This window comes from Hordeum vulgare, chromosome 7H (genome assembly GCF_904849725.1).
Source record: "Hordeum vulgare subsp. vulgare chromosome 7H, MorexV3_pseudomolecules_assembly, whole genome shotgun sequence".
Taxonomy (NCBI): Eukaryota; Viridiplantae; Streptophyta; class Magnoliopsida; order Poales; family Poaceae; genus Hordeum; species Hordeum vulgare.
The window spans coordinates 5,213,924-5,232,537 of NC_058524.1; the positions used below are offsets into that span (position 1 = coordinate 5,213,924).

Consider the following 18,614-nt stretch of genomic DNA (forward strand, 5'->3'; position numbering starts at 1 on the left):
AAAGCCACTTAGATCCACGTCTTGGTGCAGAATAATTATTAAATGATTATACAAGCCTTTAAGATGAAGATCCCAATAACAAAAATGTCCATAAATGATAAGACATTGCGATAAAATAATTTTGTCTTCTATAAATGTATCCTTGAAAAGACAGAATATAAGTGTGTGAAAACAGCTTGTCCAGAAGACCAACCTTATTCCTTTCCTCAGACGCTAGGCATACATTTTGAGAGCTCATGGCAAGACCATCGACTTCTCGCACTCTATCTGATCCTACTATATCTATGGCAAAATCAAGGTCGCAATCCTGAAAATACCATGAGCGTATATAACTAACTGGACACTGAACAAAACGGTCCAGATCCAATCGTATCTATAGTTGATGCAATGAGAAAGGAAACTTTGCAATTTTCTCCAACATTATAATCGGAAAAGTCATGGCCGAGTCACTGGAATGGCAATGCCAAGAACTGAATAATTTGTTCAGGCAATTAAAAATAGCATCATGAATTTTGTCGCACACAAACTCATGCATGCTGACTCGGCGAATACTTAATCCTAAGGGTCAGACTGCAGGGTCTAAGACAATAGTCCGTTTTTGCAACAGACCAAATGAGTACACAACCCAACCGTCAGAAAGTACTGCTGCAATGTGCCTCTGCCTAAGTTCTACAAAAAATTCAGCACATACCAGACGCAAGATAAATTACAGCAAGGTTGAATATCATCATAAAACTGGCAGATGCAAAGAGTATAGTTACTCTTCCTGTGTAGTGTTTAGGCACTAACAGTCAGGATCTACTTTGCACGTTCATTTCTCGTGTCCTAAAGCTACGTCATGTTAACTTGGTTCGATTTGCATGTCACAGACGTTGAACTAAATGCATAACCCTAGATGGAAGCAGCAATGCTTGGGCTGTCGCTGAGCTCACCAAGAGGATTTTAGCATGTGCTTTAGCCATGTATATCATCTAAAAACAACAAACTCGACAGAATAAGTAGAGCTTAACCTGGAAGCTATCACAATGTACAAGATCTCCTAATGCAATTCTCTTCTCATAATCCACCGTTGGACCATCTGTGGAACATCTGCACAGTTTGGGACAGTAATCGGGTTAATTCAAATGCCTTCAGCAGAAAATAAAAAGGGCTCCAAGCATAAAAGCGTAATGAAAAATGAAACCTTTAACCGGATCAGCTGATAACCAAATGAATTGGCATATGGAAGAGGCTTAAATATCATTGAATGAGAAGAATTATATGCTAAATTTATAAATAACTGAGATGAATATTATAAATTGTTTGGATCTAAGTCTCCAACTTAGAGAAAAGTAAACGCAGGCTCCAAACCTATCCTATGAAAAAAAACATCAAGCTAAGTAACTAAGCTAAAATTCTACCATTTCTCATCGGAAGTGCAAAACCTTTTAACATAATAGTCGGATGGTTTAGTTTTGCTTGGTCAGGTTTGCCTTTAAATCAATTTAACACTATAAAATGACCCAGAATAGTCTAATGCTCCAGAGACTTTTCATTTGCTGGCAATGGAAGCTGGTCAAGTAGCATTCAAATTAAAGGGAAGAGGATGTGAGCATTAAGAAGGTGAGAACATATCCTCCAATTCACAGATTCACTTATTTTCATCAGCAGCGATATGTTCCTCAACTTCTCCGAACAACATGTGACATGAATGTATGATTAAATATCATGAGACGAAACAACGCATGAACCGTACAGTGTAGATCAGGAGAAGATCATCGAAAAAGAAAAAAACAAAGAAGGAGAAGAAAAAGAAAGTGAACAGCTAACATCAAAGGACCAAACACTAAACAAACAGCTAAAATACCCCAACAAAAATCCAACGGAGCAGCAAAAGCAAGAAGAAGAAATCAGAACAGAAATAGGAGACGTCAATCATATAAAGGGTATGAAAGAAATTAGCCAACTACTTGTAGACAATAATATATTGGATATCCTCTTGCTCTTGTAAGGAAGTTGCTAATCTAGGATTAAGAATCAACATTTCGATGGAAAACCGAAAGAGAAGTGTGGATCTTACCTTGCCAAATGAAGGGGCCTCATCCTCGCCCCCACTCTCTCATGACGCCAGTGAAGAACATGCCCCTGGGAAGTTCCAGTTTCAACAGTTAAACGATCAGTTGCAAAAGTCAAATAATCCATGCTCGATTTTGAAGCTAGCAGTCTACCCAACACATGGGTCCCCTATTGTAGCGCATCTAAGACCGGGCAAACCAACCGGCATTGGGATCTCGCGGAAACCACGGAGGCTGGGGATTAAAGAGACGAACCGTGGAACTCGCGGAGGCTGGGGACCTCGTTAGTGCCGGCCTTCCTGAAGCTACGAAAGTCGAGGGGTTGACCACGGCCACCAACGCCGGCTAAGACGCCAGTCATCACCATGCGGCGCAGACGAGGCGCGGTGGAGACGAGCAACATGAGAAGGCGGTGGTTGTTCTCCCCTCCCGCTCGGTTCGATCTGGACGGCGGGAGCACCGTGTCTCCCAGGCTGCCGCCTCGCTCAGAGAAGATGCCGCCGAAAGAAGATGCGGACGAGAGATAGAGAGATGATAGGTTGAGTGTGGTGGTAGAGAACGTGGAGTGTTTGGGTTGGGCTGCGTACGTGCGTACAGAGGCCTTTTACTCCCTTCATAAGATTTCTTTCCTTTTTTTCATCGCTGCGTACAGTAAAGCCTTGCCGACATGGATAGCGCCAGCGTTCACCCCTTCTGCGTAGCTTATTGTGTTTGATGTCTAGCACACCCGTGTGCAAGCTATGCAAACTACATCTTTTGTTATCTCTAAATAAATTAAACAAATTACTCCACTGATGGATGCATGTGATTTTGTCTATAACCAGATTTTTTTCATAAAACATCCTAAACTATAATACAAAAAACTAACATAATTTCCAATAAAAATAGTATCTTATTCTTATTGTTGCATTTATAAATATACAAGTTTGTATGTGCCAGTAATATTTGAATTTGAAATACTGCCAATGCAGATATATCATATGTATTGTTAAATACAATTCAAATAGTTAAATTTCATAATAATAATGTAAAAATAAAAATATTTAGTATAAATACGTGATTGGAGTCCTATCTCATGCAAACGCTTGGCCGGGTCAGGCTACCCCAGCACAGCTCTCGTGTTTTGGGTCATGTCGGGCTCGGAGCATATACTCCGACTAGCCCATCATGCTTGCCTCGCTAAGCGTTGAAGCACGTCACGCAACATGGTAGGCCGTCGTTGAGTTTTACGGTGTCAGGTCACCACTTGCCCCATGCTGCTTCACGTGTCCATGCTGCTCCATCGAGCGCTACCCTCCACCTGCACTGTGTTAGTCTGGCTAGCGTATGCCCTCCACCTGCCTCATGCTTTGATTTTTGTTACCAATGTCTTTGATTTTTGTTATGACTCCGGTATTTTGAATTTTTTTTCTAAATCTATATCTTTGTCGGAACCATCAAATTATTTTTTGAAGCCATTTAATTATTTTGCTCGGTCTGCATGTAGCTCAGCTCAGCTGAGCCGGCCGGACCGGAGAGTCGAAAGGCACAACTGGCATGCCTGTCCTGACACCCCACCTAATAATTAACCCAACTAACCATTAACCATGCATTAATCTCGGTCGTGGACTCACAATCATGCCATGTATTTTCCAACAGATAACTAATTAAGCATGCACTACACTCAGCCGGTGTCTGTCCACGTCGTCATCTTGCAACCCCCAATCCTGTAGCTCCCTTGCTGCTGCTCCTCCTTATAAAGGCCGGCCGGAGCCCGGAAGTAGCACTGTGTGCCATGTGAGACCACCCTTCTTCTTCTTCTCCGACGATCGAGATCAACTAGACAATGGGGTTCCCGGCGCCAGTGTTCTGTGAGTAAGAGGTGCCCAGGTTTCTGTTGAGCCTCCTCTTCCTGCTCGCCCGACTCCGCCGCCTCTCCTCCTGGCTGCTCCGGCTAGCAGGCGCCAAGCTCAGCTTTGACCCCCCCCCCCCCCCCCCAATTGCCTTCTCCATCGCCGACCACCGCCGCCGCCCGGGAGCTATACCGCTACGAGCATTGTCTCGAGGGTAAAGTTCCTTTGTAGCTCGTCCTATACGAAGCCCTTATCCTCACCCTTCAACATTTGCTTTGGCGTATGTGCTCTTCATCTAACTTGCTATAAAACAAATCTCTTTTTTCTTTCTCTCAAACTAAATAACATATGGACTTCAAAATTTGCAGATCAAACAAACGTTCTAACAAGAATGTGTGAAAAAACTTTCAGATTTTTTGGTTTGACCTAAATATACAAAAAGGAATTTAAAAAAATACTTTAAGCATTTCAAATGCATGAAAAAATTGGATTTTTTTTCAAATTCTTGTTAGAAAGTTTTGGTTAATTCTCTCTCTCTTGATGTGATCTTGATTGTGATCATAGGCTACGTTACTCTACGGTGATCCCATGATGTTTCCCCTTCTTCTATGTATTGGATTGATGTACTCACTTGATCTTATCTAGTATAATCTCCGAGACTATGGTGACAGCGGTCTATTGGACATGGATTAGAAGAATATTTTCATGAGTGATCTCCTCTTTTGTGAATTGACTGAAGATTGAGAGTCTCTTGGTGCTTGTCTTTGACTATCCTTGAGATATGTTGTGGTGATTGTGGTACTCTCTTTGGATGGACGCGGTGACATTGGGAAATCCATAGATGAGAACTACGAACTCTGAGGTGTGCTTTTGTAGCCCTACATAATTCTCGTCCTCCCTTGATCACAAACGAATGACCTCCGAGTACGTCTTCATTGCATGTTTTAGTGGAAATATCATGTGATTAGACTATGTTAATGTTGTTGGGAGTTGCCACTAGTGAAAGTATGAAGCCTAGACCTTGTTCCTCACCATTGTTACACCGTTTGTGCTACTTTTGTCACTTGCTACCTTGCTGTAATTTTTTATTACAGATTTATATTACCTTGTTTTGCAACATCTATCACCCATATTTTACCATCTTTCCGTTGAACTAGTGCACCTATACAATTTACCATTGTATTAGGTGTGTTGGGGACACAAGAGACTTCTTGTTTCTTAATTGCAGGGTTGCTTGAGAGAGACCATCTTCAACCTCTACTTCCCTGAGTTTGATAAACCTTAGGTCATCCACTTGAGGAAAATCGTTGTTGTCCTACAGACCTCTGCGTTTGGAGGCCCAACATAGTCTACAAGAATAGAAGTGTGCGTAGACAACAAGCTATTTCTGACGCTGTTGCCGGGGAGGTGAGTGCTTGAAGGTATATCTTTAGATCTTGCAATTAAATATTTTCGTTTCTTGTTTTTATTTTCATTAGTGAGGCTTATGGAAAGCTGCACTCTTAGTTCGCTGCTTGGGGAAGGCCGCTTTACCACACCCGTGGTAGAGAAGTCTCCTCCACCTATTGAATGTATCCCATTCAAAATACCACTTGGGATAATTGAAATAATTAGGAATGATTGTTATGATGGAACAATCAACCCTAGTATTCATTTGTTGAAACTTACGAAACTTTGTGAGTTGTTTAAGATTTCAGGTTTGATAAGCGATGGGGTCATGAGGAAATTATTTGCCTTGTCATTGAAAGGAAAAGCATTGAAATGGTATAGACTAGTAGAAGATTCTCACCTACGGGATTGGGAAGAGATTCAGTCTCTCTTTTACTCCAAGTTTTATCCTCTTCATGAAGTCCATGAGAATAGGAATTATGTTTACAATTTCTATCCTCATGATGGAGAGAGCATAGCTCAAGCTTGGGGGAGACCGGAAACTTTAATGCTAAAATGTCCTAACCATGGGCTCCCCAAAGATATGATTATTACTAATTTCTATACGAGGCTCTCTCGACAGGATAAAGACTTGCTCGATGCTTCCTCTATGGGTTCTTTCACAAACGAAAGGATTGATGCTAAATGGGAACTCCTTGAAAGAATTCAACGCAATAATGAAGATTGGGAGATCGACAAAGGTAAAGAGTCAGGTATAAATTATGAGTATGATTGCATTAAGGCCTTTACTGAAACTGCAAGTTTTAATAAGTTTAGTGCTAAGTTTGGGCTTGATTCTCAACTCCTTGTTGATTTCCTCAAATCTTTTGCTTCACATCTTAATATGCCTAAGGAGAATTGGATCAAGCATCATGAACCTTTTAAAGAGATTTGCAAAGAAAATGAAATTGTTAATGATAATTGCAACATGCATGATCCAATTCCTCAAAATGAAGTTTTATATAAGCATGTTAATTTTTGTGGGGTGGATAGACCTCGTGAAAGGCCTATGATTGAAGAAGAGAAGTATTGTATGTTGGAATTATGCCCTAGAGGCAATAATAAATATAGTTATTATTATAATTCCTTTATCAAGATAATCGTTTATTATCCATGCTATAATTGTATTGAATGAAGACTTATATACATGTGTGGATACATAGACAAAACACTGTCCCTAGCAAGCCTCTAGTTGGCTAGCCAGTTGATCAACGATAGTCAGTGTCTTCTGATTATGAACAAGGTGTTGTTGCTTGATAACTGGATCACGTCATTAGGAGAATCACGTGATGGACTAGACCCAAACTAATAGACGTAGCATGTTGATCGTGTCATTTTATTGCTACTGTTTTCTGCGTGTCAAGTATTTGTTCCTATGACCATGAGATCATATAACTCACTAACACCGGAGGAATACTTTGTGTGTATCAAACGTCGCAACGTAACTGGGTGATTATAAAGATGCTCTACAGGTATCTCCGAAGGTGTTCGTTGAGTTAGTATGGATCAAGACTGGGATTTGTCACTCCGTGTGACGGAGAGGTATCTCGGGGCCCACTCGGTAATACAACATCACACACAAGCCTTGCAAGCAATGTGACTTAGTGTAAGTTGCGGGATCTTGTATTACGGAACGAGTAAAGAGACTTGCCGGTAAACGAGATTGAAATAGGTATGCGGATACTGACGATCGAATCTCGGGCAAGTAACATACCGAAGGACAAAGGGAATGACATACGGGATTATATGAATCCTTGGCACTGAGGTTCAAACGATAAGATCTTCGTAGAATATGTAGGATCCAATATAGGCATCCAGGTCCCGCTCTTGGATATTGACTGAGGAGTCTCTCGGGTCATGTCTACATAGTTCTCGAACCCGCAGGGTCTGCACACTTAAGGTTCGACGTTGTTTTATGCGTATTTGAGTTATATGGTTGGTTACCGAATGTTGTTCGGAGTCCCGGATGTGATCACGAACATCACGAGGGTTTCCGGAATGGTCCGGAAACGAAGATTGATATATAGGATGACCTCATTTGATTACCGGAAGGTTTTCGGAGTTACCGGGAATGTACCGGGAATGACGAATGGGTTCCGGGAGTTCACCGGGGGGGCACCCTCCCGGGGAAGCCCATAGGTATTGGGGGTGCCGCACCAGCCCTTAGTGGGCTGGTGGGACAGCCCAAAAGGGGCCTATGCGCATTGGGAAGAAAATCAAAGAGAAAAAAAAAGGAGGAGGTGGGAAAGGGAAGAAGGACTCCACCTTCCAAACCAAGTAGGACTCGGTTTGGGGGGGGGAGACCTTCCCCCCTTGGCTCGGCCGACCCCTTGGGAGTTCTTGGACCCCAAGGCAAGGCTCCCCCCTCTCCCTCCTATATATAGTGGGGTTTTAGGGCTGATTTGAGACAACTTTGCCACGACAGCCCGACCACATATCTCCACGGTTTTACCTCTAGATCGCGTTTCTGCGGAGCTCGGGCGGAGCCCTGCTGAGACGAGATCATCACCAACCTCCGGAGCACCGTCACGCTGCCGGAGAACTCTTCTACCTCTCCGTCTCTCTTGCTGGATCAAGAAGGCCGAGATCATCGTCGAGCTGTACGTGTGCTGAACGCGGAGGTGCCGTCCGTTCGGCACTAGATCGTGGGATTGATCGCGGGATAGTTCGCGGGGCGGATCGAGGGACGTGAGGACATTCCACTACATCAACCGCGTTCACTAACGCTTCTGCTGTACGGTCTACAAGGGTACGTAGATCACACATCCCCTCTCGTAGATGGACATCACCATGATAGGTCTTCGTGCGCGTAGGAATTTTTTTGTTTCCCATGCGACGTTCCCCAACATTGTAAGCAACATAAGCATGAAAGAACAATCACTTGGGTTAGAGATTTAAATGAAAGAACAATCGAATCGTGGGACTGAGTGTACGACTACGGTGATTTGACTCACGCATGTTGTTCCACTACATCGTCCGCGTTTCTTAACGCTTACCGCTATGCGGTCTACAAGGGTACGTAGATCTAAATCTCCTCTCGTAGATGAACATCACCATGATAGGAATTGCGTGTGCGTAGAAATTTTTTTGTTTCCCATGCAACGTTCCCCAACACTGTATGGCCCGCCCATGCTACGACGGGCACCCCGAGTGTTGCAAAGCCAGCGCCGCTCCACCATGACCATCGGCCACCGCAGGGCCATTGGCTGCAGCGGAGCGCTCGAGCATGGCACGACCCCGCCAACCTCCTCCATGCATTTGTTTCTGCAACATTACCTCTGTTGCAAACGACAATGGCGAACGATGGTGATGTTCCTATGACATGCGTCGACAGTGGCAGGCGACATTTCTGGAGCATTGTCTCCATTGTAAAAAATTCTGCAATATCACTTATATTGCAAAAGTTTCTTCCGCGACAATACCTATGTTGTAAAAAGGCAAAAAAAATCTATAACCTGACCTATGTTTTGTAAAAGTTTTCCGCATCATGACCTTTGTTGAAAAGATTTCTGCAACACGACCTCTGATCCAATTGTTTCTGCAACAATACCTCTGTTGTAAAAGTGAAGAATGTCGCTCAGCCGCTCGATGACACATGATCTGACGGCTCGTGACCCGGCTGATCTTTTAAAAAGATCAGTCGACGGACGCGTAGCACGCCCCTTCCGTCTTGCTAAGATCTTAGCAATATCATTTTTTTTTCATCTTTTATAGTACTCCCTTCATAAGAAATATATAAGTGTTCAGATCACTATTTTAGTAATCTAAACGCTCTTATATTTCCTTATGGATGGAGTACTTCTTAGGGGTATGGAAATAATTCATGTTTGCAGTTTAGTAGATATTTTATGCATTAATGCCTTCTTGGAAATGCATTTTGATTCGACCGGATTACATTAATTTATCATCTATGCTAAATCTAAGTCTAAACACTGATGATATGGTTGCCGCATACCTACCAAGACATGCAATTTTGGTTCTCTTGTGTACAATAATTCGTCCACTAATATCTGCTTTCTTGAGGGGGTTTTCATTTTGAAAGGGGACAATTTTTATTCCACCATGTGTTTGTTACCTCATCTGTTAATATAAAAATAACTTTGTTACATGGAAATGCGTGGACCAAACTATTAACTGGGCTAGTACTAAAATAAGAGATGAAATAATTACAATACACTTCTTAGACTCGTGCATCGTAGAATCCTCTGGGAAGATATTATAGATAGAACAGCCACAAACACATCTAAACACAGTATAAAACATGTACAATGTCTAGTACACCGCGTGTGCAAGCCATGCAAACTACATCTTTTGGTATCTCTAAATAAATTGAAAAAATTACTCAAGTGATGGATGCATGTGATTTTGTCATTTCTTGTGCTTTATTTAGATTTGGATCAACCTGATGTATTTAATAAAACATCATGAACTATAATACAAAAAATTAACATAATTTCCAGATAAAATACTATCTTAGTCTTCTTGTTGCATTTATAATGATAGCAGTTTGTGTATGTCAGTAATGTTTAAATTTTAAAATATTACCAATACAGATATGTGGTAAGTATTGTTAAATATAATGTAAATACTAGTCAAATTTCATGATAACAAGGTGTAACAAAGTAAAAATATTTAGTATAAATATGTGATTATTGAGTGTTATTTAATGCAACAGCTTGGTCAGATTGGGCCAGGACCGGCACATCTCTCGTGTTTTGGTCCATGTCGGGCTCAGGATAGATAGTTTGATTAACCCATCGTGTCATGCTGGCACTGCATGGATGCCTCGACGAGCATCAAAGAATGACACGTGTTACCTTTAATTTTTGTCATTGTTATCCGTATCATGGCACACAACACGTAGCAGCCCAAGCGTCCATCAACCAACAGGTAACAACATGGTCCTCGACTTCTCGACCGTGCATGCCAACACACTCATCCTCCTAGCCTACATGTCGACACCGATGGCTAACCACAACCAGCAACAAATCAAGGGACGACAAAGCGATGAACGGCATGTTAACTGTGTCTGGCCACTAGTTGACCCTTGTTTTATCCTTTTGCTCACTATATTGGTGTTGTCAAATGTGGGTGCTCTGGTGCTTGCGCATAACAAAGATGATGCATGGGGCTCGGGGGTTAGGTGACAACTCGGCCACACGTGTTGATCCCGCCAGCCACGATAGGATGCCATGTGTCTGACAACTGTTCGGCACAATGTCAGCAACCATCTTTTTATATTATCAATCCCAGCCGCACTGATTACAGTGAGCATTTTTATTTAGATTGTACAAATATAGTGTTGTCGTTGTAGATCTAAGACTAATCTGGTGCTTGCATAACTATAGTGTTGTCGTTGTTTTAGGTTTTGCTCGTGTTGAAGTATCTCTACTTAACAGTGTTTTTATGTCATCACCTCGATGATAAAATATCAAGGTAAGAGTTACTAGTGAACTGACAAACACTTTTCTCGTCTTCAACACGCTGCTCTCATTCTAAACAGTATTTTTTCTAAAGAAAATTATTTATCATCAAGGGAAAACTCCTAGTATGCATGTTTTTTTTACCTTGGAATTATGTCAAACACGTGCAAGATGGAAGAAACCGACCGACAACGGATCGAAGCGTTCATGGGTGGCACAATGTCAGTTTGGGGGTGGGCGGTGACTGCTTCAACGACCTTTGGACGGCCATGCGGCTGTCGGATGAGTTCACTCGCGCTGATGCATCGACGGCGGCAACGACCGAGAAGTTGCCGGTTCGGTGGGTTGTGGTGGTCGCGCGGCTGCCCCTATTAGCTTCGGCAACGGGCAGCGGCTACCAAGAAAGGCAACTAAGAGCTGCTACATCCATGCTCCAGCGAACCTTTGAATCGGCCGCGCGGTCGTCAGTGGGGCAGGCTCAAATCGACTTGTTGGCGGTTAGGGCGGCATGGGTGATGCTTATGATTTGCGTTAGATTTTCCGTTAAGAGGAATTGATATATAAGTAAGTATTTTTCTTGGTAGAGAACCAAGATTTATGGAACGAATAAAAGTAACAACCAACCCCGTCTTCAGCAAGTGCACAAAAAAACACTTGCATCCAATGCAAGCAAGAGTGTTGTCAATCCCCTTGGACTCATTGTTGCATGGTAGAAAATTTATTGCGTGCGGTCTATTCCAATTTAGTAGCCCTCGATAAAAAGACAAATCGGACAGAACAATGCATGAACAATAAACATTTTTACATACCCCGAATTTGTCCTTTTTACCGAGAGCCGCTCAGATCTTCAAATGATTTGAAAATTGCAACGGACCTCATGCATCAAATTATCTACCGTGCAAAAAAATTGGAATTTTCTGAATTTTTTTAGTATTTGTTTAAAAAAAAATCTACATGAACCTGCTCAGAAGTGGATTATCGCTCTAAGTATATATACATTATTATGCAAATGATTCGCATGGAAATGATTCCGTATATCAAGTTGATATGGCTAAGTATTTCTTTTACCTCGTACTTCCTCCGTCCGGAAGTAATTGTCCTAGAGATGAATGTATCTAGACTTACTTTAGTTACAGATACATCTATTATATCCATTTCTAGGACAAGTATTTCCGGACGAAGGGAGTATAATTAAAGTCGTATAATATACCACTTATTGATCTTTTTCTTTTATTTTTCTTGTAAAGAAACGCTTCCTCCCATATTAAAAAGTGGGTTTAGAACAACTTGCACCCCTTGATTGCAATTGGTTCAAACCCACTGTCAACCCAAAAAACAAATACCTTGGCAACTATTCTGCTTGTTAAAACTTACATCAATATTATATTTCTTCTGCTTCTGTTGTGAATAAACTATTTTCTCTTTTGCTCTCTGCAAGAATAATCAGAACAAACTTGCGAGTGTGGCACTGTTTTATCGCCATGACTCAAGGCTAAAAGACAGAAAAATTGCAGCAGTAGAATCGTTCCCTTTGTGGAAATATCAATTAACTATATGCTACTACTAAATAGTATCTGACGTTGTATGTAGTCCAGATAATATCAGTGAATTAGACTGATCGGGAGTATCATAAGCAGTATCATGCATGCCAACTAGGCTTATTTAATGATGTGGCACATCATTGAATGAGGAAAGAGAGGATGTGGTATCATATTAAATGTCGTACTACTTTGTGTCATGCATCTATACTACTCCCTCCGTTCCAAAATATAAGACATTTTAGAGATTTCACTAGAAGACTGCATACGGAGCAAAATGAGTGAATGTACACTCTAAAATATGTCTATATACATCTGTATGTAGTTTATAATGCAATCTCTAAAAGGTCTTATATTTAGGAACGGAGGGAGTACTAATAAAAGATCAAACGAGAACTTCTCTAAGTACACACAGCTATTACACCCAAAAAAACAAACATCAATCACCACCACACAATTAGTCAACAAATAGCAATCTAACGGCCTTCCACCATCCATGCACCACGACGGTGTGCAGTTACCAAATCACCAAAGGTTGACCGTGCTCCACCTCCTCCTACAGCGAGCAAACAAAAATAGATCCAACTGTTGCACCTTCCCGCAAAAAAAAACCGTGCTCCACCTCCTCCTCCGGCTGCTGCCGCACTGCTCGCACGCCTTCCACCCGGAGTGCATCGACCCCTGGCTGGAGGTGCGGATCACGTGCCCGCTCTGCCGCGCCAACCTCGAGAAGCCGTCGCCTCCGCCGCCGCCCGCCGTGGCGCCCCTGTCGCCGGAGCAGGTGGCGCGGCGTCAACCCTCGCTTTCGTCGTCGCCGCCGCACGCCGTGGCGATACCGGTGCGGGAAGAGGAGGAGAGCGACGAGGACGACAGGAAGGAGGAGGCGATGGAGCTGGAGATGCTGCGCAGCGAGCGGCGCGCGGCGAGGCTGCCGAGGTCGCACTCGACGGGGCACTCGCTCTTCGCGGCGTCGGCGACGGCCGCCGAGCGGAGCGACCACGAGAGGTTCACGCTGCGGCCGCCGCACCACGTGAGGGAGCAGGTGCTCAGGTCGCACCACCTGCGCCAGGCCACCAGCCTGATCGACCTCGCCGGAGCGAGCCCCGAGGGGAGCGTGCGCGGAGGCCGGCCCGCGGGGGGGGAGGCAGCTTCGGCAACGCCGGCGGCGGGCGGCGGTGGCAGGCGTTCCTAGCGAGGACGATGTCGTGGGCCCGAGGGGGAGGCAACGGGTCGGTGCGGAAGGGGTGGGACGGGTCCACGCGGAGGGGAAGGGACGATCCCGAGTCGAGCAAAAAGGGGGCCGCTTCGTCGGCGGTGGCGCGGCCATGATGAACTCCACACCGCCACCGAAACTGCGGCGCAGACCTTGACTGTAAAAAATGCGTGTAATTTGGTAGAGCAAATTACGCCGCTGGTGATTGATGCCTCTTCAATCATTACGGCTTGTCCGTCGTTCTTTGTGAGATTCCTGTTTTTGGTTGGACGTTGGTCGATCTTCTCCTTTTCTTGTCTTTTCTATTCCACTGTCTCCCTCATGATCGATTTAGTATACAAGTAAGAACTGAAAGGAAGATTCATTCATGTGTGAACTACTGGGAGGAGGTTCTTGCGCTGCTTAAGAAATCAGCGGATAAGTTTCGCGACACAAAAAAAAATTTGCAGCTCGATTTAGTATATTGTGTGTGTTTCAATATTTTTGCAGCTATATATATATACTAAATTTTTTATATTAAAAGTAATTTATAAATTACTAGTAAAAGGGCCTGTGCGTTGCACCGGGTGTAAAAGAATATGCTTAGACATTGGAAAAAACTACCACTAAAACAACATTGCAATCAGTCAAACAGCCATATAAAAATAATTTTTTCAAATAATTTTGGTTTAATATAATTTTTCAGTTTCTAAATCCAATATCATTATCAGAAAACAAACTAATAAGTAAACATGGATATGCTCTTCCTTGATTTTCCACATGGCAAGTTGAAACACTTTTTGTTGTCAAAATCGAAGTACAATATCAAAAGTATTGGGATAAGATTTCCAATCAAAGTTAACGAATGATTTTGGTTTAAATAGTCAACAAAACAATGCTATTAGATCTGATTGTTGCATGTCTAAGGCTCAATGTTTCCACATTCCATGGTAATTAAAGTAGAATAATTAGAATTTCTATGACAGTTATGAGTACATCAAGGACTAAATGAAACATGTATAGGCCGACCATCATTTTCTTAAGTATTTCCCTTTGCTATTATTTCAAGCTGCATAGGATTACATTCAGCATAACTTAGTATGTATTTCTACCAAGTTAATCTGGAGAATATATGATGGTGGTATTAAAACCATTATTTCAAGTCAAAAGAAGTACTTGGTGTTGCACTCAAAGCTGAGATCGCAGGCCCGTAGTAGCCTTGAGTAGGAATGCAGCAAGTGCCCTTGCCAGCCAAGAAGAGATGAATCTCAAGAAAGTTCTTCGTGACAGGAACAATGTACTGCTTCCTAACAACAGTGTGAGAATTCCTGCCTGCGGGCAAAATTATGTCAAAGCTCTGTTCTTTACGCACACCCTATGCCAACAAAACCAAGAATCAAATAATATTGAGCAGGTTATAATCTAACGGTATTGGTTATCACTTATAAGGGGGGCAGGAGCCTACCTGAACATATATATCGAAAACCCTTCTCCCTGTTGCTCTTCCAAGTCTGACCATCTGGGAAGTCAAATTCTGCAAATTGTAGTGTAACTGCACAGTTTCCATTTTCAAGTCCAATACCAAAGTATTTTAAGGATGATGGTGACATCCTTGCATTTCGAAGCAGATCTGTATCAGATGTATTCGAAAACTGGTGTGAACTGTAGATTATATAATTGCCATCCGGTGCATCCATGAACCTTCCAACATTGCTAACACCCCATGTTTGTGCTCCTGTAACATAAAATGACGTAGCTCCAAGACTTGCATCATCAGATTCGTACACAGAATTATCTGAGCCTGATATGGACAGCCTACTACCAGAGTCCACAACAAACGAAGAAGCCGCGGGAAGATTAAATTGTTTAATACTGGTATTAGTTTAGTAGAGCTGCAGTAGCAGGTCTATAGTTCTTCAAAGTAGGCATATGCTTAAATTTTCAAAAGATAGTAGTCTTACAATGTGGCGAACCAAGAAAACATGGTGTATTACGCTGAAGGCACCCCCACCCCTTAGGCAAGAGACTAAAAACATAACAGTGACATTTTGAACCCAAAATGAAAGCCGAGAGAACCTACTAAATATACTTAAGATGTTGAGGAGATATTGAAATATGGACGAACCTTTTGCTGGAACTATGAACCACGAAATTATTTGTCACCAGATTCAGATTCCTAAGTAGAAGGAACAATGGGCAAAAAATCAGAAGGCATTGATCGTACTTCATACCATATTCAGGACTTCTTTGCGATAGCTTAAATAAGAAAAGTTAATTTATGCATAAATTTTGAGCTAGTCTGTAAGATTAATGTCTCACTTCACTCACAATAGGATCCATAGGCATCTTAAACAATTTTATAAATACTTGTAAGATAAATGCACCAAAACAGTGTTTCACGTATATTAAATATGGTTCTCGCTTATTTCATCTGTACACTATAAGCCTAGCAAGTAAGCTCAGGGGCCTAACTTAGACCAAACGTGCCCTTAGTTGGGCTATATTTGATTGAGAAAAAAAAAAAAGGAAAGTTTCAGGACTTGGAACTTACAATTGTGAATCTTTAGCCCAAGAAGGGACAGCTCCTGAGAGCTGGTTGTAAGAAAAATCTCTACAAAGTAAAAAAACATGAAAGCACCATCAGAGATTAAATAAACACCTTTGTTGAGTACTCTGAGAAATTCGCTTTCTTATTCTTTACCTAATATTATGTCCTACTCGGCCCCGCGACCTACGAATCGCGAGAGATTGGTGTCTATCATACATCGACGTATAAATCTGGCAGACTCGATCGACATTGCCCACACTCCACTTTCCTCAACGTGTTAGCCGAAAACAGAAGAAGAGCAGCACAACAACTGAACTGAACTATGATACCACCGAAGAACAACTGAGTCTTCTCACCGGAGCCAATTGTTGTTTTACAGGCCACCACCAACTTGTTTGAACGATGTCGCTTCGTGTTCGAGAAAAAGAAAAGCGATGTTGCATCCTATCCGACTTCCGCGTGCTAGCACTTGGAACGAACCATGAACGAACGAGTTTCAAAGACATTTATATATGGCGCTGACAAAATCAGGCCCCCCACCCCCAGCCCGTGCCGTTGTTCTTGGTAGGGTACGAGGCGATCCTGTAGATGTCACACACGCCCTCGGGCCTCCCGGTGCCCCTCTTGATCCTGAAGTAACCTTGCTCGCCCCCGCCCCCGCCCCACGAGTTCTTCATGATGATGTAGTCCTCGCCGTCCGACGAGCCGTATCCGACGGCCGTCAGCGCGTGGTCCAGCTGAGCGCCACACGTTCCTTCAAACACCCCCTGCAGCCAAGCATATAACACAATTACCAGGGTGGTGAATGACACTTGATCATTCTGCATAGTTGGTTATAGTATGATAGTATCATGGAGTAGATAAGATGACACTTGTTCGTTTCTTTTACCCCTTTATAGAACTGGAAGTCCCTGCTCCCCGCGGCGATGCCCACGCTGACAGGCTGGTGCGCCAGCGCCTTGAGCAGGCTCAGCTCACTGTTCTCCGGCACGTCCTCATAGCCGCTTATGGTGACAACCTTGGAGTGGGGCTAACCACGCACAACACGAGATCAAAGCAATCAAAGGCAGTTCATGTCCAATGTCCAGAGCAACAAGATGCGTCTCCAAACTGAATTTCATCATCTTGTTGTGCCACCAACCTGCTTCTCCTTGCAGTTGCCCTCCTCCATGAGGTAGGGGTAGTCGCTGTCGGTGTGGATCCCCTGGTTCCCCACGATGTAGGCGTAGGCGAAGTCCATGAGGCCGCCTCCGCAGCCGTGGTCGAAGGTGCTGTCGCAGTCCATCAGCTCCTGCTCCGACAGCGACTCCAGCCTGCCCGTCACGATCTGGTTTATCCCCTCCACCGCCACCACCGTCGAGAAGGCCCAGCAGCTTCCTGCAACACAATTTCAGAACTCAGATAGATACATGGCGCGCAATGCGCTGACTGAAATCCTGAGATGGATCATGGATTGTTCAGAGATTGCCTTGTCTCCTTACTGCATTTCCCCTGGTTCTTGATCGGCGTCACCGCCCCCTTCTGACGGGCGCCCAGCCGCCGGTGAGCCTGGCGAGCGGGCAGGAGAAGAGCTTCCACTGGCTGCGCCAGGGGGTGCCGACGTCGCAGAGCGCGAAGACGGCGTGGGCGCCGAACGCCGGGATGGGGCTCCGTGGCTTGGAGGGGAGCGAGAGGGGGTGCTTCATCCACTTGGCAGATCCCTCGGACGGGGAGTAGGAGAGCACGGCGAGCTCGGTGGGGACGAGCACGACGCCGCCGGGCCCCGCGAGGACGGTGTCGTGGCGCGCCCAGGCGGATCCGAGCAAGGGCAGCAGGCGGTGCCCGCCAGCGGGTTGCAGACGGCGAGTGCCTTGGGCAGGTGGGCTGCGCTGGCTGCGGGTGACGACGTTGAGGAGGAGGAGGAAGGGAGGGGCGCGGGGGTGGGCCTGTCTCGATCCAGAGGTAGAGGAGGGAGCCGGAGGAGGCGACGGGGTAGAAGGCCTGGTGGGGGGGAAGGAGGTGAAGGGAAGGCGGAGCTAGCAGCGGCGGTCGAGGTCGAAGGCGTGGAGGCATCCCCCGCCCTCCGGGCGCGGGTGGCGGAGCAGCAGCAGGCGGAGCGCTGGCAGCAGCGCGAGGAACGGCGTCGTGAGGGCCTCTCGGAAGAGGCGTGACACGGGGCAGCACGCCACGGCATCCCGCAGCTGCAGCCGCAGCAGCACATTGTGCAGCGCGTCGGACGGCATGCGATGGATCGACGCCGCCGCTTGGTCGTCGCCTTTTTATCAAGATCCACTTATATAGGGACTGCGGGTTGAATACCCAGAAGCGGAGGGACTTTTATGCAAAAATGCCGGCGACGTACGGCAAAAGCGCTGCGCGCTTTATTATTAGGAGAGATTTGGTTTTGCATGCTAACTAGTGACAATTAATAAGACAACCTAGATACTAACTTATGATACTATGCATTACGGAAGTAGTATCATACACTAGTATCATATGCATGATACTAATATATGATACTCCCCATTACGGGCAGCCAGGCGCAGGTTGTAATGGAAGTATCATAAGTAGTATCATGCATGCCACCTAGGCGTATTTGATGAGGTGACATAGAATTAAA

The 18,614-nt window shown here is 44.3% G+C and overlaps 2 protein-coding genes and 2 pseudogenes across 2 annotated transcripts; 1 reads left to right on the forward strand and 3 right to left on the reverse strand.

The window, feature by feature from the left end:
* Positions 1 to 12,771: 12,771 nt before the first annotated feature.
* On the forward strand, positions 12,772 to 13,604 carry LOC123407943 (annotated as a pseudogene).
* Positions 13,605 to 14,485: 881 nt separating this feature from the next.
* Positions 14,486 to 15,537, reverse strand: LOC123413194 (probable LRR receptor-like serine/threonine-protein kinase At1g56140). The gene is made up of 2 exons (XM_045106144.1): positions 14,933 to 15,537; positions 14,486 to 14,799 (listed from the first exon to the last, which is right to left on the reverse strand). Exons 1-2 carry the CDS (start codon positions 15,162 to 15,164, stop codon positions 14,621 to 14,623), a joined length of 411 nt encoding a protein of 136 aa, XP_044962079.1. The 5' UTR covers positions 15,165 to 15,537; the 3' UTR covers positions 14,486 to 14,620.
* An 801-nt stretch (positions 15,538 to 16,338) lies between these two features.
* On the reverse strand, positions 16,339 to 17,501 carry LOC123407944 (cysteine protease XCP1-like). The gene is made up of 4 exons (XM_045101192.1): positions 17,497 to 17,501; positions 17,157 to 17,388; positions 16,905 to 17,045; positions 16,339 to 16,782 (listed from the first exon to the last, which is right to left on the reverse strand). Exons 1-4 carry the CDS (start codon positions 17,499 to 17,501, stop codon positions 16,543 to 16,545), a joined length of 618 nt encoding a protein of 205 aa, XP_044957127.1. The 3' UTR covers positions 16,339 to 16,542.
* Positions 17,502 to 17,507: 6 nt separating this feature from the next.
* On the reverse strand, positions 17,508 to 18,521 carry LOC123407945 (annotated as a pseudogene).
* Positions 18,522 to 18,614: the final 93 nt, after the last annotated feature.

Excerpts from the sequence above, each read along its gene's own strand:
- LOC123413194 (XM_045106144.1), bottom strand. The coding sequence starts at position 15,164 with ATGGATGCACCGGATGGCAATTATATAATCTACAGTTCACACCAGTTT. Across the intron at positions 14,800-14,932 it reads TTTTCGATATATATGTTCAG|GCAGGAATTCTCACACTGTT; the intron begins GTAGGCTCCTGC and ends TTTTGCCCGCAG.
- LOC123407944 (XM_045101192.1), bottom strand. Across the intron at positions 17,046-17,156 it reads GCAACTGCAAGGAGAAGCAG|CCCCACTCCAAGGTTGTCAC; the intron begins GTTGGTGGCACA and ends GTGCGTGGTTAG. Across the intron at positions 16,783-16,904 it reads ACTTCCAGTTCTATAAAGGG|GGGGTGTTTGAAGGAACGTG; the intron begins GTAAAAGAAACG and ends GCTTGGCTGCAG.